We start from the raw sequence: 23,641 nt of genomic DNA on the forward strand, positions 1-23,641 counted from the left end.
CGAAGTTTCTCAACGGCTTAACACAAAGGGGCTCTGCTAGACGGCGACAGGAAAATAATAAATTGGCAGTTGGAATTTGAACTCGTCACATCCCCCGTTCACACCTTCTCAAGTGTTACATCGTACACAATGCCCGCCATCTCTCTAGCACGGTCCATCCATCCCAACACCCTCCCACTCTCCTCCTCGCCAACTACCTCACCCATGCCCTGAGGACCCCCCTTTCTCCTCGCCACTCTCTCCGCGATAACATCAGCCTGATACCAGATGCCCCAACCCCTCTCCACGGGCTTTTCAATCACCTCTTCCGTCTCCATGCCATCTTCATCCAAATGCTCCTCATCATACCACTGAACGTGTAGTTCTTGAGGTCTGATAGGAGGGAAGGGAATCGATACTGAAGCTTTGGTGGCTTCGATACGTACAGCCGGTGCTGCTTTTGTGGCCTGTAACCGTTGATAGAAGGCTGGCTTGCTGGAGCCAGGAAGAGTCATGCTCGTGGTGACTATAGCGACTGCCTGCGGTCGCTTACTGCCGTTTTCATTTTTCTGTAGCTTGGCGAGTATCACGGTGTTGATATCATCCACCTCCCCGTAAGCACTAGGGACCGGCATGGAATGCGCATGCACAACTTCGGTTTGTGTCCTGTCTTGACTGGATGGAAGGCCATTTAGCGCGAGATCCGCCCACGTCAATGCATAAACGCCCTGATCCAACAAGCTTCCCGCTCCAGCCGCCTTGTCGAGAAATCGGCTTTCCGGACTTAAATCTGGAGACACGATTGGAAAACTGAATTCGGCATAGACGCGTTTCACCTCGCCGATGCGCGGAAGTAGCTCGTGCTGGAAGTAGAGCGTAGCAGGGAGATAGCGCGTCCACATCGCTTCCATGAGCACGACATCTCGCTCTTTTGCTAACTGGCACAGTCGAGTGAACTGTGCACGGTTCATCGTTGCTGGTTTCTCAACGAGCACATTGCGTTTGCATTGTAGGGCTTTTTGCACGTGGGAGTAGTGCAAGGGGTGTGGTGTCGAGATGTAGACGACGTCGAAGTCTCCCTTTTCCAGCATTTCTTCCCAAGAGTGGTAGATAGTGACGGACTCGGCATCAGGTATTTTGTGTTGTGTCAACCAGTCGGCTGCACGAGAGGCGCCGCCGGTCGTACTGACTGAGACGAGTTCATGCTTGATGGACGTGGAAGATTCCCGGGGGAGGAGCAGGTCTGGTAGGAAGACGGAGGCGATGTTGGACAGGGAGAGCGCTGCCCAGCGGCAGGTGAATTGTCCCTGCGCCATCATGGGCTACGTATGTATTGTTGTGCCGAAAGTCTTTCTGATAGTGGTCTAGGTTTTGGAAATGATTGGTCCTCCTTCTAATAATGCACGTGTGATTGCTTCCGCAGACGTGAGTTTTCAGAAATGCCAGCAGAGATTGGAAATCGTCACAGATGAAGAGCAGTTCAACCATCGAGGTTTCTCCATGTCTTGTTCTATCATTTTATCAGTAGCCGGTCTTTCCCCGGACATAAGCCTTGGGGGTGTTCTGCAACCATTTAGGCGATTTCTAACCGTTTAGCCGTTTAAGAACCGCTTAACCATCGCTCAAGCTTGAGATGGTCAAAGCGCCCAGAAAGTGCCGTTTTAGAGCAGGTAATGACCTATCACAAAGTACCTCAGACCATCTATATGGACAGCGATACTGATACTGCGGGGACATCGTGCCCCATATGTTTCCCTGTGGAAGTTATGCCCCTCAGATTGTATACCGACCCTGGCATTCTTCAAGCCGCTTAACTTTTTTTTATAAAAGCAAACGCCGTCGGCCACAACACGAAAGCCACTCCGCTAGACTCACTCTTTGTGTAATATTTTATTCACCTACCTGCACTTTCATACCCACCATTGATAGTCTTCGCTATGGCAACAGACCTTGTGCGTGCTGTTGACCGCAATTTACTGTGTACCTGACTCCTGCTAACATCTACAGTTCACGCTCAAAGGCAAGACCGCTGTCCTCACTGGCGCAGCACGCGGCCTAGGCCTCACATTTGCCACCGCGCTGGCGAGCGCAAACTGCAACATCGCCGTGCTGGATATCCTCCCCCAGCCCTCGCCTTCTCTTCTGGCACTGCGAGACGACCATGGCATCAAATTGGAGTATTACCGCACGAACATAACCTCGCGTCCCGAGGTCACTGCCGCTATTGAAAAGATCGAAGGGGAGTTTGGAAGGATTGATATCAATATCAACGCCGCGGGCGTGGTGACAGACGAATCCTTCCTCACGACCACCGATGAGAACATCGAGCGCACTTTTGCCGTCAACTTCACCGGTTCCTTCCTTGTGGCACAGGCTTGTGCGAACAGCATGGTCGCGCGGTACAAATACCTCCACGGCAGCGAGCCAGCAGCGCAACCTACCACTGGCTCAATCGTCTTTATCGCCAGCATCGCAACGTACATTGCCTCCAGTGCGCAGCAGATCAGCTGCTACACAGCATCCAAAGCAGCTGTCAAAGGGCTGGTGAAACCCATGGCCATGGAACTTGCGGCGTATGGAATCCGAGTCAATTCCTTAAGTCCAGGGTACATGATGACGGATATGATGCGAGGATTGCAAGAACAGCAACCGCAACTGGTGGACCAGTTTGAGAAGGAAACTTTATTTGGCCGGATCGGGATGCCCGAGGAATTGAAAGGCGCTATCTTGTATCTATGCTGCGATAGCGCCAGTGGGTGGTATACAGGGCAGGATCTGTTGGTCGATGGCGGGGCAAGTACTTGGAAGCATCCAGCGAATTTAGCAACTTCGTGCTAGCATTGGCCATTAGCATAGCTCGATGCGCTGGATTTGCCATTGCTTATCACGGTAATTTCATCGGTTGCGAAGAGAGATACTGGGGCTCTGTCAATAAAATGAGTATCTTTGGCTGAATTTGTCCCCGTCAGCGATGAGCAGGCTAGCTGTCAACTAGGTTTATGCCTCTAAAAGCCAACTAGGGCATAGAAGACTTCAGATCTCTCTGATACATACTTTATTTGGTCCGAAAATGTAAAATTATACCATTCTCATGTATAACACAATGTCCAACAAGAACAAATTCAACCAAACGAGTTCTGGAAGATCCACGAAGACAATGTCCTTCTCATTCAGAACTGATAATCTGCAGCCAGCCTAGCGTATCTTCCTTAGACTTCGTTCGGCACCCCTTCTACATGAAAAGATCCCTTCTTCTCGCCCTCCGCCGCGAGCACCCTTCTTGGATCAAGATCTGTATTGCCATCAACCTCGTCGAACAGCCTTCGCGCAGCTACCGCAATGTTACCGCCAGCCTCATCGATGCGCCGATGATACTCCGCCATGTTCTTGCTCACAAGTAGGCTCTCGCTCGTGAACAGTAGATTGACCTCTTCAAGTGATCTACCAGCGACCTCGGGATAAAAGAACCATACCAGTGGCATAGCAAGGATGTTCATGCAGCCAAAGAAGATGAAGGTGGCCCATCCCAAGTGAGCTAGCATGATGGGAATCACGAAGGTATTCATTCCGCATCCGATCGCCCAGCCCAAAATTGTGAACGAGTAACCTTTCGCACGTACTTCCTGTGGCCAGATTTCTGTGCCATAGATCCAGCATGGGACGATGTTGAACATGGTGAAGAACCAGAGGAAGACGAAAACGAAGGCTGCTGCGGCAGTACCTAGGCGAGATGCCATTTCAGGATCAGTGGCTTGGTGATCTTGACTCGTTTTGATCAGCGCAGCGACAAGGAATAAGGCGATACCCTGAGTGATGAAAGAAATCATGAGGGATTTAATTCGGCCTATGCGGTCGATAACCAGTGATGCAGCGGCGGTGCCCAAAATACCAAAACTGTTGACCAGACCGGCCAGCCAGGCTGACTTGTAGGAATCGAAGCCTGCAAGGCCGAACAGTGTCCCAGCCCAGGTGGCGATAGCGAGGATACCTGTCCATTGCTGGATTTGCTGGAGTGCCAAACCCATGACAACGCGTCGACCAAGATGCAGTTTCCCAGAGTACCGGCCGCCACGAATGAGATTGAGAAGGTTATTTCGTTTGTTGTACGATGCTTCGACAGTTGCTTCGAGCTGCTCAACTTCGACAAGAAGCTTAGGGTCATGGTGATCTAAGTCGCCACGGATCTTTCCCAGGATATGGACCGCTTCCTCGCGGCGATTATTGGCCATCAGCCATCTCGGCGACTCAGGAAGGAAGAAGACAGTAAGAACAACAATCAACACGGGAATCGCCATAAATGCCACGGGGAAACGCCAGCGGAACTCCAACCCGTATGACCTGACACCGAAATTGAGCCAGTATGCAATCACAATGCCGGCGTAGTTCGCGACGAAGACGAGCGAGAAGTTGGAGCCGCGGTCGTGCGCTTGAGAGAGCTCGCTCACCCACGGCGGCACGATAGCGTTGATGAACCCGATACCGGTTCCCGCAATGACACGCGCGCAGATAAACATGTTGCTGTTTTGACTGGCCGACATGAGTGCCGCGCCGATTGTGCAGAAGAGTGAGCCTAGCCAGACACCTTTCTTGCGGCCAAGCTTGTCGCCCAGCCAACCTTTTCCCATCCGTCAGTATCTATGAGAGCACGGATAATAAAAAGAAGAATGGTGAGTGATTTGTCCCTACCTCCAATGAAACATCCCCACATAGCACCGAAATAGTACGCTGCCAGCAGGCCACCCTGCTTGGTGCTGTTGGTCACGACACCATCGGACCCGATGCCGGCCATGTCAATGAAGCCCGGCGTCGTACTGACGGTGCCCAGAACCCCCTGGTTGTAGCCTTCGAAGATGAGGGCAATAGCGGTGAAGAGGTTGAGAAGAAACATGAGTGCCTTCCCGGGCATATGTTTCCACAGTTGGACCGCCATGGTGAAGATACGTACTGCTGTGAAATTATTCGAGCAGATCGCAGGAGGATTGATGATCATTTATTTATGTACGGTCTCACGGCGAGGAGCACACGCCACCCAATCGACTCCAGTCCCCAGATACATTCATTTTGTGGGGCAAAGCGGATTAGACACCGCCGTGGTCTGCCCCAGCCTCAGAGCTTAAGGGGAGAAATTTGAAGCCTTTTAGCAGTTTAGCCTCCCTTCCCCGCATCCTCTCCCCATGGCTTCACCAATACTAACCATTTAGACGTTTAGCCGTCTGGCCCTTGAAAGCATGTGCCCCTGAGGTTGACCCAGAAGGCCGCACATCAGTGGTTGGTTTATAGTGTAAGTAAAGTACTCTCTGTATTCCGGACGTATAACTCGCAGGGAAGAGGTGAAAATAAAACCAACCATCACTGATTACTGGTAGTTCCATGCACACCGACCGATTCACCCACATTGTCGTGGGCGCCGGCTCGGCGGGCTGCATTGTGGCCCGTCGGGTTGCCGAGAACCCGGCCTTTGACGTCCTGGTCATCGAAGCCGGGCCCGACATTGATACATCCCCTACCAACATCTCCTCCGTTCCCTATGGTGTGCGTGATGCCCGCCGGGTACCCATGGCAGGCCAAAACCAGGTCTTTGATCCCAGGATCGACTGGAATCTGGAAGTCGACGTAGCTGGCGGAGGGCGGATGATGGTCCCGCAAGCGAAGGTTATGGGCGGAGGGAGCAGTATCAACGGAGGCACGTTTTTACGAAATACAGCCGCCGATGCGAGGGAGTGGGTTGCGTTAGGGAATGATAGCTGGGATTTCGAGAGTTCAGTCGCTGTATACGAGGGCTTCGAAGGGGATCCCCCTCGAGGCACACGCGGTCCGCATCCCATTGTCAGAGCGAGTATGAACGAAGCAGGCAAGATTCAGGCTGCCTTCGTCAACGGCGCTACGTCTCGGGGTCTCCAATACATCCCGGATCTGAAGGTCACCGGAGCGGAGGGTGTTGGTCCGTCCCCGGTCTGTCGTCGCGGTTCCACCCGGGTCAGTGCAGCGGACACTTTTATCGGCCCGATCCGGCACTTCTCCAATTTTACCATCTTAGCCAATTCGCAAGTCGACCAGGTGCTCTTCCAGGACTGCAAGGCCGTGGCGGTCGTGCTGACCAACGGCCGCAAGATACACGCAACCCACGAAATCATCCTCTGTGCGGGCGCAATATTTTCGCCGGCTATCTTGCAACGCTCGGGCATCGGTCCAGCGGAGCTACTTGGACGACATGGGATTGCGCCTTTGGTCGATCTGCCGGTGGGATTGAATCTTAGCGACCATCCATGTATCCCACTCGTCGCGCGGCCACGACCCGGTGCTTACACGGACACGGATTATTCCTTGCAGATGCAAGCGCGATGGTCGTCGTCACTGCATCCCGGTGCCATCGACTTGCAGATGGTTTGTTTCTCATATCTCTTCGCACAGCCCGCGGATCATTCCTTGCCACGAGGATGCCAGCCGCAAAGAAGCTTGGGGGGCACAGAGACCGGTCATGTTGCAGGAATTGGATGTAATATAAACAAGCCCACTTCACTCGGCGTGGTGGAGATCCGCTCCAGGGACCCGAATCAGATGCCAGTAGTGCGTCCTAATTATCTGAGCACCCCACACGACCGAGCTCTCGCACGAGAGGTTGTGCGCACTGCGTACGCCGTGCTCACGTCACCCGCCATGCAAACCGTACTCACAGCTCCGCTGAGCGTAACCTCGCAAATTATAGCCGACGATGTGATGCTGGACGGCTATATACAAGCTCAATATTCGACAACTTACCATTTCTGCGGTTCATGCCGAATGGCTAGTCGTGACAAAGGGGGGGTTGTGGATCAGAGCGGGCGGGTCTATGGCGTGAAAGGGCTGAGGGTTGCGGATGCGAGTGTGCTGCCGACTGTGCCGGCTGCGAATACGATGGCGAGTAGTATGCTGGTAGGTGAGAGGGTGGGGAGGAGCGTCTGCGATGGTCGAAGTGTTCAGAAGACACCCAGCTCTCATATATAGATAGTACTTTCACCAGGGGTTTTCAGACTGATTTTATCAGACTACTCCCTTTTTGCACCCTCCCCGAGGCGACCATAAGTTCTGTCCATACATTGAGAAAGCTCAAATTGCATTTTTTTACGACATTGGTAAGAATTTCTCAGTTGTGGTAGATAGCGGCCCTTTAAGAAAGGACACTAAATTGGCTGCGTGCTTTATATAATCAAGTCGAGCTTCGAACCCCGCGGGTTGCACGCATATCGAGCTTAGCGTTATATGTAAATTAGTTGAGGTAGTTATACAAGTCGTTCGGCTTGATGTTGGTATCCACGATACACTATGGACCGTGCCGATCGCGCATCCCCCGCATAGCAATCTCGACTCCCTATCATCGACCTAGGTCTTTTTGAGCAATGCCTTTGATTCTCTAAAAGCCAACAGACAGCCCACTTATGCGTATCTAACCACATAGATATCCCCGTTTCATTTAGTCGCAGAGTGAGATTCAGCTCCAAGGGGTGTTCAGGGGAGGCGTTTCACGATCGGGTCGACAAGAGCTCTCACTCACCCCTCACCTCAATCAAGTCCGTCTCTGCCTTCTTGGCAGCGTATAGGGACGATCCAAACCGGCAAACATGAGACTGAATTTCAGCGAGCCCGCGACTCCGACGCTGAGCCGCCAGAACACTGGGCTGTACGGCCGGCATCACCGGCGCCGCAGGACGCATCCGCACCTGCTGTCATCGCGCGCAAAGCCCAGAAGGTATAACCCTATTCTACTCTGATCATCTGGGCCGTGTTTGACTCTGTATATATAGATGGCCACTTGTCTTCCGATTTATCAAGGGCGCGATCCACGCTGCGATCTTGCTGCCCGTCTTCTTCCACGCCGTGTTCACGGCCTTCGTGGTGTATCTCGACAATTACATCTTCGACACGGTGGGCTTACCCACTAGTATCGTCAGTCTCTTTCCTTCTCTCTATCCCTCAACCACCCAACTAATACCACTCCAGATCCCCTCTCTATCAATCGTAGTCGGCCTCATGCTCGTCTTCCGCAACCAAACCTCCTACAACCGCTTCTGGGATGGCCGCAACGGCATGACCTCCCTAAACACTTGCGTACGCAATCTCGTCCGTACAACCATAACAAATAGCTACAACACCACGCGCGGTCCCCCCACCTTGGCCGAGCGAGAAGATATCGAACGCACGGTGCGCATCTTAATGGCCATCCCCTACGCCGTCAAGAACCATCTCCGCGCTGAATGGGGGGCCGCCTGGGTTCTGGGCGGGACATTTGGTACGGACATGGACGAGCGCGGCACTACGGCGTATAACCCCGACTATGCGGGGTTGCTCCCCGTTGGTCTGGAGGGCCATGAAGATGAAGGATTGGGTCTGCCGTATCAGTTGACTTTTTTGTGGATGGGTTTATCAAGCGCGGTGAGGATAGGGGTTGGTTTAGTGCGCCTGGCGCGAGCCAGATGCAGGCGCAGTTGAATGCGCTGGTGGATGCGTATGGGCGCATGGAGACTATTAAGCTGACGCCAATTCCGGTGGCTCATCTGTTTGTTCCCCCGTTGCCCTGTTATGGAATTGCTTTGCTAATTGTTTCGTTAGAATTCACCAAAAACAAGTCCTCGCGCTCTTCGGCTGCGTTCTCCCCTTCGCCATGGTCGACGAGATGGGCTGGTGGGCCATCCCCATCGTCAGCCTGGTGATTTTCACTCTCTACGGGATTGAGGGGATTGGCTCCCAGCTGGAAGATCCCTTTGGGTATGACCGCAATGATATCAAGATGGATGCCCTTGTTGGCGACTCGAAGATGGAGATTGATGTTGTGTTGGACGAGTGGCGCGCGAGATCAAAGGTTCAGGATGCTGCTGCTTCTACCGCGGCGCCTGCTGGTCATGGAGAACGGTGTAAGGATAACTCATTCGACGCTGGAGACGAGGGCGATCGCGAGGAGATGTTTGTGCCGCCAGATTTGTTTTTGAAATTGAGGCCTAGGTCGGCGATCTAGAGAATCCTGCAAGGCTAGAGGGTTGGTTTGGTACTTCGAAGTATATATTTGTGTTCTTTTGTGGCGCTTGTTTCATATCAATAGCATTCAGTCACTTTTTTTGAAATCTGAAGGGGGGGGTTTAGTCGGAATGGCTGAGCTAACAGCCATTTCGGGTATCGTGCGGTCCTGGGTAATTATATACATAAACAGAAATGGGAAAGGATGTCATGTAGAACTAGTGCTTCAACTCATATTGGAGGTTCTAGTGCCAGCACCCCGTCCAGAATCGAATCAGGTGTCACATCCACCAGAACATGAGACACAGCCACCAAGTCGCTTCCATACTGGAGGCTGCGATCATCGTCGGGCGTGGCGACGACGATGCGATGGCGGAACACCTTCCTTGCGGCTAATGCGACGATGGAGGGTGTGAGGTAGTCGATGCCGTGCAGAGGTGCCAGAAGTCTGTTTCAGAGTTGGTGAACTGGACATGCCTTATTGGGGAAGATCTCAAAACTTACTGTGCAAAGCGGGAGAAATGATTGCTCGCTTTAGCAGACACACCACCGGCAACTGCACGGCTGAGGCGGAGGAAGACGACAATATCTTGGATGTACCGGACTACTTCTGCGCTTGCGGATACTATGTCACTTGCTTCGGAGAGTTTGTCCATCATCTATACCCATGTTGGTCAGATGAGTAGTCCATTCGGGCAAGGGAACAAGGCTTACTGTTCGGTCGACTTTGGGGCTTTTCTTTTGGTGATAGCTCGCTGTCTTACGAATGACGGAGGATGTTGATTGCTCTCCATCTGAAAGCCAGTCGTTATCTTCCAGGTAGACGTAACCATTGCCCGGGTCGTGGAAGTGAGAGATGAATAAATGGTCGGTCTATAGTTCGTTAGCTTCGTCAATATCGAATGTCAAGGAGAACATGGTGACAGACCAGATGGAACTTGAATGGCGGATGAAGCTGCTCGCCTTCCCGTACCACGAGAGGCACAAAGAGAAAGTCCTCCGGCGCATTCAGGATGACGGTTTCCGTGACCAACTTCCGAGATCGCATCAGCTGTGCGGGTGTTAGCATGGCTAAAAGTCTCGCCATGAGATGATATACACGCCTCCAGGATCTGGACCTGAATGTCCTCGCCGACCAAGTTGAAATTCTTGGCAATGACCATGTTGACCACATTGCTCGTGTCTGGGTGTGTACCTGGAATTGGTGACTTGCTACGATCCCGCAGACTCTTGTATGAAGACAAATTACTTGACTACTCTCGTCAGATGCCCTTTTCAGTTCCATATTTAAAACGTTCGTACATACCGTTTCGGTGTTCATGCGCGAAGCCGATGTGCGGCCCTGGCTTTTGCGCGTCTCTGGGGTCAGAATCTCATTGCAGATGTCGTCTATCGTTGTGGCTGAGGCACAATCAACGATGGAGTAGGAAATATCAAAGGTACTCAAGCCAATCTATGCACTGGGTTAGCGGGATTTACCCCATGTATGATCGATCGGTCTTACCAAGGCCAGTTCCTTCGCCAGATCATGGATACAGGCGTTGGTGGTCTCGATCAAGCATTGTTCACGGGCAACCAGACACAGCAACAGAGCGACCTCAATATCGGACAGTTGGCGGGCCAGGTCGTCGAGGCTCAACTCGGCCATGCTTTGCGATGAAGCCGACCCGTAGCCGGTATGAAAGGCGGAGGGATGAGGCGGGATGGCGCCTGATAATATCAAGGTGTCTATATTACCTCATCCAGCCTAGCGCAGCAGCCAACTTATCGCCCGCAACAGACAGCAACATTACTATCTGCCATCCCGCGATGATCCAGCAATGGCACCTTCAAATCCCCTCGCTAACTGGGACAAGCTCGGGGACAGCTTCTACCGTCGCGTGTCCGTGTATGACGCCATCTTCGACGAAGACGTCGAATTAGAAAACTACATCGTCGCCGGCGCCCCTTACGGTGGAGCTATCGGTAAGAATGAACTGACCACCATGACAAGAAATCCCCAAACTGAATAGTTGCAGCGCTCTATCGTGATGAGAGCAAGCTGGTCAGATTTCGGGAGACCCAGGCGTCCCGCTCCAGCATTGACATCTACTCCTGCTCTGGGAAGCCCATCAATCGCATTCATGTGGGTAGACTCCTAACTCTTTGAGATGCTCAGGCTGACCTGTGCTTAGTTGGAGCAATCATCTCTTCGGGGCATCGGCTGGTCCGATAAGGAGGAGTTGTTGGTGGTTACCGAGGACGGCACGGTGCGCCGGTATTTCGGCTTGGATGGCGAATTTACCTCGTTCTCTCTTGGAAATGTAAGACTGGTATCCAGTCGTGCGCACAATTTACTAACATTGTGGCAGGGGGCAGAAGAGTACGGTGTGAGAGCCTGCCAGTTCTGGGCATCGGGTCTTGTGGCATTACTGTCCAATAACCAATTGATCGCTGTCTCGAAATACGACGAGCCACGCCCGAAGCTACTAGCGCCGTGTCCAGAAGGCGAGGTTTCTTCATGGTCTCTTATCCCGCCAGCATATACGATGTCACGATCCGTGGAAGTCTTGCTGGCTGTAGATAAGACCGTGTATCTGGTCGACTCGACAGAAGCCGAAGACAAAATCCTTCAGGATGGGCCGTTCAAGCACGTTAGCGTATCTCCGTCAGGGCGTTTTGTCGCGTTGTTGACAGGCGAGGGCAAACTGTGGGTGGTCAGCAATGACTTCCAGAATAAGTTCACCGAATACGACTCGAAATCCCGGGTCCCTCCGAGCAGCGTCAATTGGTGTGGCGACGATGCTGTCATTCTTGCGTGGGAGGATGAGATTCATCTCGTGGGGCCGAATGGAAGCTCTTCAAAGTGAGTTAGCTCTGCTCGATATTCCCTGTGGATATGGCTAACTGGTGCAGGTACTACTATGATGGCCGCGTCCATGTAATCCCAGAATTTGACGGAGTCCGGCTCCTCACTAATGACACATGTGAATTCCTACACAAAGTCACTAGTGAGTGATTTGTCGCATGCAATTCCATTTCTGCCATTGACTTCGTTATAGGTGTCACCGAAGAGATCTTCCGGCTGGGATCGTCGTCCCCTGCCTCGGTCCTTCTCGACTCGGTAGAGCAACTAGAGAAGAAATCGCCCAAGGCCGATGAAAACATCCAACGAATCCGTTCCAATTTACCCTCGGCAGTGGACACCTGCATCAAAGCAGCGGGCTATGAGTTTGACGGCTACTGGCAGAAGCGGCTGCTGAAAGCGGCGTCGTTTGGCAAGTCTGTGCTCGAGTTGTATAACAGTGACGATTTTGTCGAGATGACCGAAAAGCTTCGCGTTCTAACGGCAGCACGAGATTACAAAGTTGGATTGCCAATTTCTTACGAGCAATACTTGCGACTCACCCCAGAGGGTCTCGTTGAGCGATTGATCAATCGTCATGAGTATTTGCTTGCCATCCGGGTCTCGGAATACCTCCAGATCCCTGCCGACCGAATCTATGTTCATTGGGCGAGCCAGAAAGTCAAGGTTTCCGCCGTGGACGATGAAGCCGTGTGCAAACTTATCGTTCAAAGACTGGACGGGAAGCCGGGGATCTCCTTTGAAGTCATTGCACAGGCTGCGTATGACGAGGGACGGTCTCATTTGGCCACTCAGCTGCTGAATTATGAACCGCGGGCGGGTAAACAAGTGCCTCTGCTACTGAACATGGAAGAGGACGAGCTGGCACTTGACAAAGCTATCGAAAGCGGCGATGATGACCTGGTCAACTACGTACTGTTACACCTGAAAAGCAAGCTCCCGCTCGCGAGCTTCTTCCGCATGATCAACACGCGTCCCATGGCCTCTGCCTTGGTCGAGACCGCTGCCCGAGACGGGGACAAGGAACTACTCAAGGATCTGTTCTATCAGGATGACCGACCAATCGAGGGCTCTAATGTCCTGCTATCAGAAGCTTTGCAGGAACCGGACTTGCAGCGCAGAACGGAGAAGCTCCATCTCGCCGCTCGGCTGTTGTCAGACTCGAAGGATGCAACGGTGGTGCTGCACCAGAAATTAATCTCCGAAGCCTCTCAGCTTCTCAAGTCCCAAGAGAGTTTAGACAAGGACCTGGCAGATCGCCCCGAGTACCTTGGTCTTAGCCTCAATGAGACGGTCTACAGACTTATTCGTGCTGGCTACGGGAAACGAGCCCACAAAGTGCAGGGCGAGTTCAAACTGCCAGAGAAGACGTACTGGTGGTTGAGATTAAGAGCCCTAGTGGCCAAACGTGACTGGGGCGAGTTGGAGGATCTCGCCAAGGCTAAAAAATCCCCGATCGGGTGGGAGGTGAGGCATCACACACCCCCAGGTCCGGGTATTCGTGCTAACAGAGAACTACAGCCCTTCTACAACGAAATCCTGGGCGCCGGCAACACCAAGCTCGCATCGATTTTCGTTCCAAAATGCACCAACCTGCCCGTCGCCGACCGAATTGAGATGTGGGTGAAGTGTGGAATGATCGTCAAGGCGGCAGAAGAAGCGCACAAGGCCAAAGATGTGAATACACTGGAGACGCTGCAGACGAGAGCATCTGGACCTGCTGTGTCCGAGATCGAGCGCATGATCAACCAACTGAGGCCGAGGAAGTAAGTGATTTCAGGTGATCTCGTCGTCTTCGTCCGCGAGCGCGGGGGTTTCTGGGACCGGGTTGGAGACTGTGTGAGTGGATTTCAAGACAGGTTTCGATTGCGATGGTGCGGCGTCCTCGGCCATGGCATTGTCGCCTTGTTCGTCATCGTCGGTCTCATCCTCCTCCTGTTGCAGAGCCTGGAATATGGTCGATTTCCGGTTCGTATCTTCCCAGGCGGCCTGAGGAGTTTTGTCAGCGATTATTGCATTCAATTTAAATAGCCAATTCATACACACCCTTCGTGAGTTAATTGTCTTCTGTCGGTTCGCGCTCTTGGTCAATTTGACTTCCATCTGATCTACCACTGCCTCTGCTCTCTCCAGGCCCTTCTGTTGTCGTAACCGCTGGGCTTTCGTCATATTCTTTCCCTTTTTTTGCCTCTTCTGCACACCTGAGTTTGCACGTTCCGACAGCACTGAGGGGCGCTGCACCGTAGGAGACTCTGCTCGAGGCAAAGTCTTCAGAGATTTATCGAGGTCCAGACTGGGCGACGCCGCGCGCCGAGCTGCGCGGGAGTGTTGCGACTGGGCTAAAAACAGGATTAGACAAATTGCAACAATTTATTACAGGAGTTCAAACTCACGCCTATTCTTGGCCATGGTGGGAGTGGTAAATAATTAGATCGAGTTGGTGGGGGAGAAAGAGAGAAACATTGATAGTAGCGATAGGCAGAAAAAATTTGCGGCGGGCGACAGTGACCAGACGCGCAGCTCGTATGTATCTGCCAGTATAGATAGCCGCAGTTGATCTGATCTCTCTCCATCACACCCCATCCATCTATCTATATCTACCACTTCCCACCCGACTCGGTGATTTTCGCATATGCACCACCTCGCCCATGCTCATCAGGACTTCCTCCTGCTGCGGCGGCTCTTCTTCTGATCTCCTGCATCATCAGCCATGAACGCTCGCGCAGAGGGAGCGGATATCTTCTCAGCCAGCCCCATCCATTACGCAAGCCAAAACAGCCATTATGATACAGCGGTCACGATCCTACAAAACAACCAAGTGCTAGCCTACACACTCGCTGCCATCCTCGCCACCTATCTCGTCCTAGACCACTTCGGTTTCGCCCCCATCTCCGTGATTCACGCCGCCTGGAACAGCCTCGTCGTCATAACACCGGCCCGGCTCGTGGCCGCCCTCGACCCCGGCATGGTCAAGTCCGACGATGGCGACGGCGACGGCGCCTCGAATACCACGCAGATGACCTTCCAGACCAAAAGCGAGGCCATGCAGCGCATTTTCGGCCTGGACAACACCTCCTCCTTCCCTTTCTTCCCCCGACCGCGATCTCTCTCCGGCTTCGGAACCGCCCTTCTCGGTAACAGCAAGGACGCATTCCCGCCTGGGCTGGGCAACTGGGATAACTCCTGCTACCAGAATAGTATTATCCAGGGGCTGGCGTCGTTGCGGTCGCTCTCTGCTTTTCTGGGCCGGAATGTGGACACATTGGCGGAGAAGGGTTCATTTTCTACGCACCAGGCTCTCCGCGGTATTATCGATCGTCTGAACAGTGCTTCGAACGATGGACGCAAGCTATGGATTCCGCCAGACCTCAAATCTATGAGCAGTTGGCAGCAACAGGATGCTCAGGAGTATTTTTCCAAAGTGGTGGACCAGATCGATATCGAGATCCGGAAGGCTTCGAGGGGACAGACGAGGAACATGGGGCTCAAGATGGTGGGACGAGAAGAAAATGTCGTACGTGATACCTCTCTGGAGTTAGAGGCGGTGGATGAAGATGCCTTGCCAACTCCAACGATCGAGAAGTCCTCGTTTCGCAACCCCCTCGAGGGCTTGCTGGCCCAGAGAGTTGGTTGCATGAAATGTGGATGGACAGAAGGCCTGTCGCTCATTCCATTCAATTGCCTCACCGTCCCGCTAGGAGACAAATTTGAATACGATGTTCGGGAGTGCTTGGGTCAGTACATGGTCCTTGAGCCCATTGAAGGGGTGGAGTGTGCCAAATGCACATTGCTACGTTCCCAGGAGCAGCTTCGCAGTCTTTTAAGTGGAATCGAGGAAGACCAGAATTCGTCTCTCGGTTCGGATTCTGTACAGTTGAATGAGGCAGTGAAAACATCCGCCGAGAAACGGCTGGCAGCTGTCAATGAGGCCCTTGAGGAGAATGATTTTGCTGAAAAGACCTTGGCGAATAAATGCCATATCCCCAGCAAAAGCCGGGTTTCGGCGACCAAGTCCAGGCAGGCTGTGATTGCACGGACACCCAAGTGTCTTGTCGTTCACATCAACCGCAGTCTCTTTGACGAGATGACGGGGATGCTGAAGAAGAACTACGCAGCTGTGAAATTTCCCAAGACGCTCGATCTGAGCGACTGGTGCCTCGGAGCTCAGGTCTCAGATCAGGAATCACTTGAGCAGTGGGATATGAACCCTGCGGAGTCGATGCTTCCACAGCCCGGGGAGGCAGTCCAAATCACCACCAGTCCACAGTACGAGCTGCGAGCAATCATCACACACTACGGCCGACATGAGAACGGGCACTACATCTGCTATCGCAAGTACCCGACAGCCGTATTTCCCGCCCAACCACCCGACGAGGTTCTCCAGGTCGAGGGCGACAAAGAGAAGGCGGAACACTGGTACCGTCTCAGCGACGAGGACGTGCAGATGGTCAGCGAAGCACATGTGATGTCTCAAGGCGGCGCGTTCATGCTCTTCTATGAGGCCATAGATGACAGCCCTCTGGCGCTCCCGAACCACATGCAGTCGGAGACAGCCGAGTCAGTGTCCAATTCCACCATGTCGGAGAACCTATCTGCTGCATCCACCGTCACAGATGCCGATTCCAGCACTTCGCGCGCGACCAGCGTGTCGACGCCCGAAGGCGCCGCTCTCCCGGTGGAAGATGTCAAGGCTATTGTCCCGCCGCTGAAGACGTCGAACGCGGTTGCCGTTCACGCCCCTGCGGAAGAAATCGGCACAGAGTCTGTGGCAACCGTATCGTGATTATGATCTTCTTGGTCTTTTTCTTCAGCACAAACAACGCCATGAGTTGGCACTGCATCAATGATACCCATGCGCCCGCTTATTGTCGTGGGCTCGCTCGATTTGGAGTTTTTGGTCTGGTCTGGTTGGTTGAATAGATGGATGTACTTTTATGGATGATTGCCTTCCGTATGAAGGAGCTATGTTTACATCCTTGTCTGCTGATTGTTTCTTTGATGTACATAAATATCTTGACCTTGAGCTCATATGCATATGCAATTTCAAATACTCAAATACTATCAATAAGATTCAGGTTAAGTTGGCCCTACATGTAGAGATGTATATATCTCATCTCAACCTCAAGTTCAGCCAAGCTACCCTTGTACGATCACGCAAACAACCCTCAATTCGGCTCAAGTCCAAGTCCCATTAGCAGGACCAAAATATCCCCTCTTGGGCAAAGGCAACCAAGAAACGCCCTCCGCGTCCGCCGTATTAAGATAGACAGTATTCCCCCACCAAGACGGGAACACAGCGCCCGTGTAAGAAATGCAAAAGAAGATGACAATTCCACTAAGCGCAAGGCCCGTATCCAAAGCCGCCGCCAGAATATAGTTATACTTAGTCCACCAGGCAAAGAAGCGGCGGCGAATGAAGTAGTTGAAGATGAAGTTCACCAGCGCCCAGCTGGAGTAGTTGATTCCCGTTGCCGGCGGGACGTTGTACGTCCCCACGAAGATGAGCGGCCAGTTGATGAATTTCCAGAATTCACGGCGGGTCACACGATATAGTCCATAGGTCACCAGTGGTGCGATGGCGCCGATCCAGAAGAAGTGCAGCAGTCCCGAGTAGATCTGGCCGGCTGAGTAGAGACGGCGCGGGCCGACGAGCCCCCAGATCACGGACGAGGAGTAAACCGTGCGACCGTTGGGGCAGGAGAATCCGTCGGACTGGTGCTGTTCGCAGATATCTTCGATGTTACCCAGCATCCAGATCGTGACGCCTGCCTGGGTCAGCGCACCCAGGAGAGTGGCAACCCCCTGCGCAGCGAAGCATGTGCGCGGGGGTACTTTGAGGTAATGTGCGAGTTTCATGTCCATGGCAAAGTACACACCCTGTCCGACTACATCAGTCGAAAGGACCTTGAAGATCATGTTTGCCAGCGGGCGTCCTTCAAAGAGGTACCCGCCTATAAACTCGGCGAGCACATTCAACTGGTTTGCATCGACGTTGGTGATTCCCTGCACGATCCCACAGGGAATCATATACACGGCCGGGATAATCAGCGCCAGGAACACTCCGTACACGGGAAGGTTGGTGCCGTAAACTTCAACGACTGCAATGGAGACCCCCAGGATCACCAGGATAATCGCGGCGTACCAGTACCACGGCGTGGATTTGTACGAGGCGCGCATCAGACGCGCATGGATATCGAGTCTGTTGCGGCCCTTGAGCGCTGCCCAGAGATCGCGCGCATGCCAGAAACCGATGTGCGTGAGCACGGCGGTGATTGATGCGAAAGAGAGTCCGTACACGAATGCGAAGGTCATTCCGAGGTAGGGAGGAGAGTACTTCTGATACGCGGCTATATCGAGGGTCTTGTCTGGGGAGACGACTCGGGATGTATCATACACGGCGCCGGTGTTGTCGTAGACGTCGGCGGTCATGAGTGGTAGGTACGCCGTGAACCAGACGTTCTTGTAGTAGAGCACGGGCACGACGATCCAATAGAAGACCGCAAAGCCCGCGAACACGTTCATTGCGGCCCATGAAGGGGAAAGTAGTGGATTGGTGTTGTATGCGACCTGGCTCCAGTCGAAGGTGATGGGACTAAGCCCTAACCCGGTCTGCATGCCAAACAGCTGGTTGACAATGACATTCTTGGGCGCGATCCAGCACACAAAGGTGAAGTAGGACAACGCGGTGAACATCAGGCCAGGAAACCAGTACCAGACGAACGCGCCGGCCATGACATACAGGAAGAAGCGCAGGCGGGAGATGCGCCATCCGTCTGCGACGTGGTTTGCGCGCGAGTGTAGCGTTTCAAGCATGGCGCAATTGGACAGGACACCAGGCCAGATGATGCGAGCTGGTTCGACGAGCCACGGAGAGGTAAGTCCAGCAACGCCGAATCCGAGAAGCTGCGCGCAAATAACGATAAGCACATAGAAGCCAGCCGAGAGCCCGAAGTTGTAAAATGCTTTGCTGGAGGCTTGGATGATGTTTGTCGAGTCGGCGCTAGCATATCCGAAAGATACGTTGCTCATGATTACGATCGTTGCATGCTCCTTGATGTTGAACTTGCGGTCTGGGTTGATAGTAAAGGAGCCTAGAGGACCTAGATTGATTGGGGTGACCGGGAGAGTCTTTGCGAGGAAGACGCCGAGAGGATAGGCCAGCAATTCCGCCACGAGAGCGACGATGTGTACGGATGGATAGCGCAGGGAGAAGAACTGGTTGATGCCCGATCCGAACATGGTGAAAACAATCCCCAGTACCCACATGCGCACCGTGTTGACAGGCATAGTTGGATCGTCGGTTTCAGGGACAACAGCCCGGACTATTCGAGCTTCATCAGGTTTGTTTCTTGATGATGATTCCAGTCGCTGCACTTACCCTCCGGGAAGGGCGATCGATGCGATTCATAATCGTACTCGACATTCTCATCCTGCTCTTCCTGGCTAGAAGCGTCAAGCTCCACTTTGTCCATACGGCCCTCGCCCACCTCCTCGTCCGTCTGGAAGGGGGTAGGCTTGACAGACTCGAATTTTTCGGACTCCATGCTAAACATGAACAAACAGTCTTGTGAATGTCGGGCCCGATGCTTCTGGGCATTCCCACTAGATAAACCATCGGAATGTCCGCCCAAAAGGGCTTGTTATCACAGCACCGGCATTTTTAGCTCTTCTAGCTCTGGTTTAGCGGGCGAAGAAACGCGGGGAAAGATAACGCTTTGTTGATCGGGAGGTGGAGATGCTCTTTATCTTGCACAGAGTCATAGCCATCATGAATGAGAAGATTCCTCTTCTTTTCTTTTCAAATATTGAGCTGTGAATAAGAATCAGGAGTATATGGTCACTTGGGTATGGCGAATCACGAGTGACCATTGAATAACCACCGGCAGTTGTTGTCTATCTCTCCTATCTTTGATAGCGGAAGCCCCGACACGCACTGATAGGGAGGAAGATCATGTCCGGAAGGGGCAGGCCTAAGCAAGGTGAGGTCCCCCCATGAGCGCTGGAGCGCAATGGGCAGGCGGTCCGAGGCTGGAATTGCGCGCTGGATGCCAAGCGCGTCTGCTTCGCGTCGTTGGAGAGCAAGGGTCATGGAGTCTAGTCTCACTGTTCACCCAATCTTTGCGACCTAGATGCCTAGACTAGAGGCAAACAATTAACTAGTATGTAACTGCCCAAGGGAAGATGCACTTCCAGTCAGTCGACTAACGATAGCCTTAGCGCCTGTGAGACCAGGATATTTCCAGTGCAAATAACAAGCAGCGGGCGAAAAGGGCAGTTCTTAGAAACGCAGCAAAGCCCATAGGCCGCTTCGATCGCAACGCGACCGCATATGTATGTACGCCGCGGCGTCGAAGCGTTCTCGAAACGGACAGGGATGGATGGGTTGCAGCCCGGCTGGAACTACTCCGACCGACCGACAGAGCAAAGTTTGACACGGACTGGGATGGTTCGGCGGGTATGAAATATTTCCCGGGCTCTGAGGCGACCGGAGGGATTTCTTCCGTGTCGAGATAGTGCCATCAAAGAAGTTTTATGGCTTGGCGAAATTGGTACGGTGGTACCTCCGTGCTAACTCATCTAATTTCCCCGTGAATCAGAATCAGGAGGCCTCCGACCCATGTCTTTATTGTGTTGCGAGGTAAGACTAGTTATTGGCGAGTAGAGTCTAGTTTCGGATCGAAAGGTGGGTTTCCGCAGTGGATTTAGGGTTACTCATACTGCACATTGGCCAGAACTGCATTGCCAGTGGACGACGCCTCTGTGTACACTCCGTACGCAGTGTCTGCATTGCATGTTATTCGATATGCATCTGTCCATTCTCTCAAGTGGGTCGATCGGATCCCCATGGGGGAGGGGAGTTCTTGCATGGTTTATCTCGATCTGTTTGCATATTTGGTACAGAGTAGATCCACGCAACAAACATATATATTTTGTGTCATATATCACTGCATAACCTGATCGATCGCGATCCGCCAGTCACTCGTCCAGGCCACCGCCAGCGATCTCCGATGCATCCCCAACCATAGTGGCGAGTCCGATTTATTGGATCCTTGCTTTTGACAGGTGGCTTGCACAGAAGTACCGCGACGCAGAGTCCTAGATCTTGTCTAACACCGGAATCTGAATCCTCTGCATCTATCCGGGACCTGGAGATTTCCATCACAAACAATCGACCAGTCTCGCCCCGATGACAGAGATGAATATATGTGAGAGGAAGAGGTAATTTCCCACATCGAAGCCACTGGGCTGGTACACATCCCCAACACAGGACCGACTATTTAGGGGACGAATGAAGTCATTTCGATCAGGGGCGCCCCCAATTCCAGCCCAGCCCCAGGACCGGCCCATTTCCACTGCTTCGGAACACACTACGAAGAGTAATCATCGACCATTGCTCCATGGCCCGACCCAGCAATTGGGGAGATGAGGAACCTAGTATGTAGCGAGCCGTGCAGAGATCCTGTAGGAATGGACACAACTAAAAAAGGGGGCAGCAGACATCCGCGGGCGATCGGAATCAGATCGTGGACCGCGGCCCGCCCCGGCTTTTCTGAAGCTCTACAGCTGTTGATAATTAGACAGCTCACTGTGAACAAAGTACGGGCGAACATGCCATTTTGTGATGTTGTATACCCATTTCGCCCCCCTTTCCCCGTTCCCCGGCGGGCCGGCGCGTGAAAGGATGACTGACGACACGGGGGCGGAAATGGGTTCATATGGTGGAAAGTCTGGAGAAAAATAGCCAGAATATGACCAGTCTGGCGGGTATGCAACGATCGGCGACCGAGGCTTCCTCTTCTGCCCCGGCACGGCGGGAGGGTCCACTTGGGGTCGGGGGAACTGCGATCCTTTCCGGGGGGAAGCAGCAGAGGGACCGAGGAAAGGGAGGGATCCGGGATATGCAACATTATTGATTGACACATGTCTTGGAGCGATCTCTTTTTGTACTTTGCGATCTCCCGTGCAGCAGGGATCGAATCAATGGACAGGGGGGTACTAGAGTCACCGTCGTAGTAGTATTATAGTCGATAGCCCTAATATGAAACAAAGAAGGCCCTGTAACCCCAAGCCATCATCCAGGCCAGTGATTATTATTCGTGCAAAATCGGCCTCCAGGAGGAATAGCCTTCCACAATCCTGGGACTCATCCACCTTCCTTTGAAGGATAGCCGGGCACTGCCTTTATCCGTGGGGAACGGGGAGAGACCCGCCTCCAGACCCTCCGTCCGGCCCCGACCGTTGCAAGGCTGGACCAGAGTCGAGGCCCGCATGTGTAAAGGCCCCATCGACCCGAGGGAGAGGCACCAGGTGGACCGACGGGTAAAGTCGCGTGAAATCATTTTTTTGTTTTATAACCAGCGAGGGTCGCCCGTCGCCCGCCCGGGGGTGTATCACCATCTCGATCTTCCTCTCCTCGACTATTGTTCTATCGGTGTGGACGTATCGGCCACCGCATTTCCCGGTCACCTCCATTTATCTTCCTGATTTGACAGAATACACCGCCAGATCCCCCAGCGGTGTGAACCAACCATACCATCCGATTGCCATCGGAACTGGCGACGGGGAAGCACAGTCCCCGTTCACCGCACCTTCTTCTTGATGGTTGGGCAGATCGTGCAGCAGATCTCCGTGCAAACTGATTCATCCGCTGTCAGAAAAAAAATAATTATTATTCAATAATTGCCGGAAGTGCTTCCGCCTCGATCTGTCGCTTTCGCTCTGTCTCAGGCCCGACTGCAAGGGTGCGCGGAGTCTAGAAGCCTCCCCCGGCATCTCTTTGTACTCCCCCAGATGTGCTGATAAACGCCGGCCTGCCCTCGGACTGATATCGTACTTATCCTACTCTCTGTCTCGCGCCTTATTTACCCTCTCTACACCTTCACTGCTTCCTACTCCCTCCCTTCACCACCCCGACTCCCACCATGGTGATTCCCATCCAGTCGCGCCTTCGCGACATGTCGCTCACCAAAGCGGCCGTGCTGGCTCCCGTGGCCAGTACCGACCCAGCGCAAGTCTGCTTCAGCTGGAGTGGCAGTTCCTACGACTCCTCGCCCATGTCCAACCCATCGGCACCACCACCCACCCCCAGCGACTCTCTGCTGGACATCAACCCACGCAAAACCTCTTTCTCCAGCGAGCTGGGCATGGGCGCCGCCTGCGCCTTTCCCTCCTGGCCCAACCGCCCATCACTATCGCGCAGCGAGTCTCCAGACTCGTTCTCCAATGCCTACCTCTCAGATGAGGACCTGCTCTGGATGCCTACGCCCTCATCCGCCGCCACCACCACTCCCACCAACAGCGCTATCGAGGACGCGCCTTGCAAAGACGCCCTCGTCTTCCCGGCCTCCATGGATATGGAGCAGCAGCTCGAGCGCATCCGCGCCGTGGCTGCCGAGGAGGAAGACCGCGCCCGCTTCCTGGCCAAGGTCGAAGCACACGCCCGCGCCACGCAGACCCTGCGCATGGCGAAGCTGGCGATCATCAATGAGCGCGAGATGGCGTCGGCCAAACGTAAGAAACGTCGCGCCGTGGCCACGCACGGCAAGCGGCGCGCTCACTCGTCGTCGGCCAAGGTGACGGCACATGCGTGAGCTGCCCAGTCCTAACTATCAACGGGCTGCGCAGGCGCTGTCCACCTTTCACTTCGCCGCATGTCTTCTTTCCTGCCAATTATTTTCCAATTTACACCACCCGTGATACCCGCGCCTGACTCGATCAAATCGATCACACCATTCCACCACTCATCATCAACCTCAGCCCTAACTCCATACTCCCCGCGCTTACCTAATCTCCCTATCTCACCGCTTCTCTTATCTTTTCAGCGTTGGC

General features: G+C 53.4%; 12 protein-coding genes across 12 annotated transcripts; 6 read left to right on the forward strand and 6 right to left on the reverse strand.

Annotated features, from left to right (window-relative positions):
* Window positions 1–98: 98 nt before the first annotated feature.
* On the reverse strand, window positions 99–1,298 carry N7510_004297 (Gfo/Idh/MocA family protein; the record flags this gene model as incomplete). Its single annotated transcript, XM_056976223.1, has 1 exon — window positions 99–1,298. The coding sequence occupies one exon, from the start codon at window positions 1,296–1,298 to the stop codon at window positions 99–101; it is 1,200 nt and encodes a 399-aa protein (XP_056836179.1).
* Window positions 1,299–1,916: 618 nt separating this feature from the next.
* N7510_004298 (uncharacterized protein) lies at window positions 1,917–2,817 on the forward strand (the record flags this gene model as incomplete). The annotated part of the gene is made up of 2 exons (XM_056976224.1): window positions 1,917–1,931; window positions 1,987–2,817. The coding sequence occupies 2 exons, from the start codon at window positions 1,917–1,919 to the stop codon at window positions 2,815–2,817; spliced, it is 846 nt and encodes a 281-aa protein (XP_056836180.1).
* A 371-nt stretch (window positions 2,818–3,188) lies between these two features.
* N7510_004299 (uncharacterized protein) lies at window positions 3,189–4,909 on the reverse strand (the record flags this gene model as incomplete). Its single annotated transcript, XM_056976225.1, has 2 exons — window positions 3,189–4,594; window positions 4,666–4,909. 2 exons carry the CDS (start codon window positions 4,907–4,909, stop codon window positions 3,189–3,191), a joined length of 1,650 nt encoding a protein of 549 aa, XP_056836181.1.
* A 440-nt stretch (window positions 4,910–5,349) lies between these two features.
* N7510_004300 (GMC family oxidoreductase) lies at window positions 5,350–6,963 on the forward strand (the record flags this gene model as incomplete). The annotated part of the gene is made up of 1 exon (XM_056976226.1): window positions 5,350–6,963. One exon carries the CDS (start codon window positions 5,350–5,352, stop codon window positions 6,961–6,963), a length of 1,614 nt encoding a protein of 537 aa, XP_056836182.1.
* A 614-nt stretch (window positions 6,964–7,577) lies between these two features.
* N7510_004301 (bestrophin family protein) lies at window positions 7,578–8,968 on the forward strand (the record flags this gene model as incomplete). Its single annotated transcript, XM_056976227.1, has 4 exons — window positions 7,578–7,705; window positions 7,761–8,348; window positions 8,411–8,512; window positions 8,566–8,968. The coding sequence occupies 4 exons, from the start codon at window positions 7,578–7,580 to the stop codon at window positions 8,966–8,968; spliced, it is 1,221 nt and encodes a 406-aa protein (XP_056836183.1).
* A 230-nt stretch (window positions 8,969–9,198) lies between these two features.
* On the reverse strand, window positions 9,199–10,615 carry N7510_004302 (uncharacterized protein; the record flags this gene model as incomplete). Its single annotated transcript, XM_056976228.1, has 7 exons — window positions 9,199–9,415; window positions 9,472–9,626; window positions 9,682–9,840; window positions 9,896–10,018; window positions 10,086–10,220; window positions 10,274–10,420; window positions 10,472–10,615. The coding sequence occupies 7 exons, from the start codon at window positions 10,613–10,615 to the stop codon at window positions 9,199–9,201; spliced, it is 1,080 nt and encodes a 359-aa protein (XP_056836184.1).
* Window positions 10,616–10,787: 172 nt separating this feature from the next.
* vp16 (tethering complex subunit VPS16) lies at window positions 10,788–13,582 on the forward strand (the record flags this gene model as incomplete). Its single annotated transcript, XM_056976229.1, has 6 exons — window positions 10,788–10,932; window positions 10,986–11,092; window positions 11,142–11,270; window positions 11,319–11,812; window positions 11,863–11,957; window positions 12,009–13,582. The coding sequence occupies 6 exons, from the start codon at window positions 10,788–10,790 to the stop codon at window positions 13,580–13,582; spliced, it is 2,544 nt and encodes an 847-aa protein (XP_056836185.1).
* A 6-nt stretch (window positions 13,583–13,588) lies between these two features.
* Window positions 13,589–14,221, reverse strand: N7510_004304 (Alb1 domain-containing protein; the record flags this gene model as incomplete). Its single annotated transcript, XM_056976230.1, has 3 exons — window positions 13,589–13,801; window positions 13,859–14,151; window positions 14,206–14,221. 3 exons carry the CDS (start codon window positions 14,219–14,221, stop codon window positions 13,589–13,591), a joined length of 522 nt encoding a protein of 173 aa, XP_056836186.1.
* A 301-nt stretch (window positions 14,222–14,522) lies between these two features.
* N7510_004305 (ubiquitin-specific protease UBP1) lies at window positions 14,523–16,595 on the forward strand (the record flags this gene model as incomplete). Its single annotated transcript, XM_056976231.1, has 1 exon — window positions 14,523–16,595. The coding sequence occupies one exon, from the start codon at window positions 14,523–14,525 to the stop codon at window positions 16,593–16,595; it is 2,073 nt and encodes a 690-aa protein (XP_056836187.1).
* A 392-nt stretch (window positions 16,596–16,987) lies between these two features.
* Window positions 16,988–19,356, reverse strand: optD (uncharacterized protein; the record flags this gene model as incomplete). The annotated part of the gene is made up of 2 exons (XM_056976232.1): window positions 16,988–19,134; window positions 19,191–19,356. The coding sequence occupies 2 exons, from the start codon at window positions 19,354–19,356 to the stop codon at window positions 16,988–16,990; spliced, it is 2,313 nt and encodes a 770-aa protein (XP_056836188.1).
* A 1,824-nt stretch (window positions 19,357–21,180) lies between these two features.
* N7510_004307 (uncharacterized protein) lies at window positions 21,181–21,720 on the reverse strand (the record flags this gene model as incomplete). The annotated part of the gene is made up of 1 exon (XM_056976233.1): window positions 21,181–21,720. The coding sequence occupies one exon, from the start codon at window positions 21,718–21,720 to the stop codon at window positions 21,181–21,183; it is 540 nt and encodes a 179-aa protein (XP_056836189.1).
* A 1,014-nt stretch (window positions 21,721–22,734) lies between these two features.
* On the forward strand, window positions 22,735–23,403 carry N7510_004308 (uncharacterized protein; the record flags this gene model as incomplete). Its single annotated transcript, XM_056976234.1, has 1 exon — window positions 22,735–23,403. One exon carries the CDS (start codon window positions 22,735–22,737, stop codon window positions 23,401–23,403), a length of 669 nt encoding a protein of 222 aa, XP_056836190.1.
* Window positions 23,404–23,641: the final 238 nt, after the last annotated feature.

The sequence above is a fragment of the Penicillium lagena genome, assembly GCF_028827675.1.
Source record: "Penicillium lagena strain IBT 129212 chromosome Unknown utg000002l_segment0_segment0, whole genome shotgun sequence".
NCBI lineage: Eukaryota > Fungi > Ascomycota > Eurotiomycetes > Eurotiales > Aspergillaceae > Penicillium > Penicillium lagena.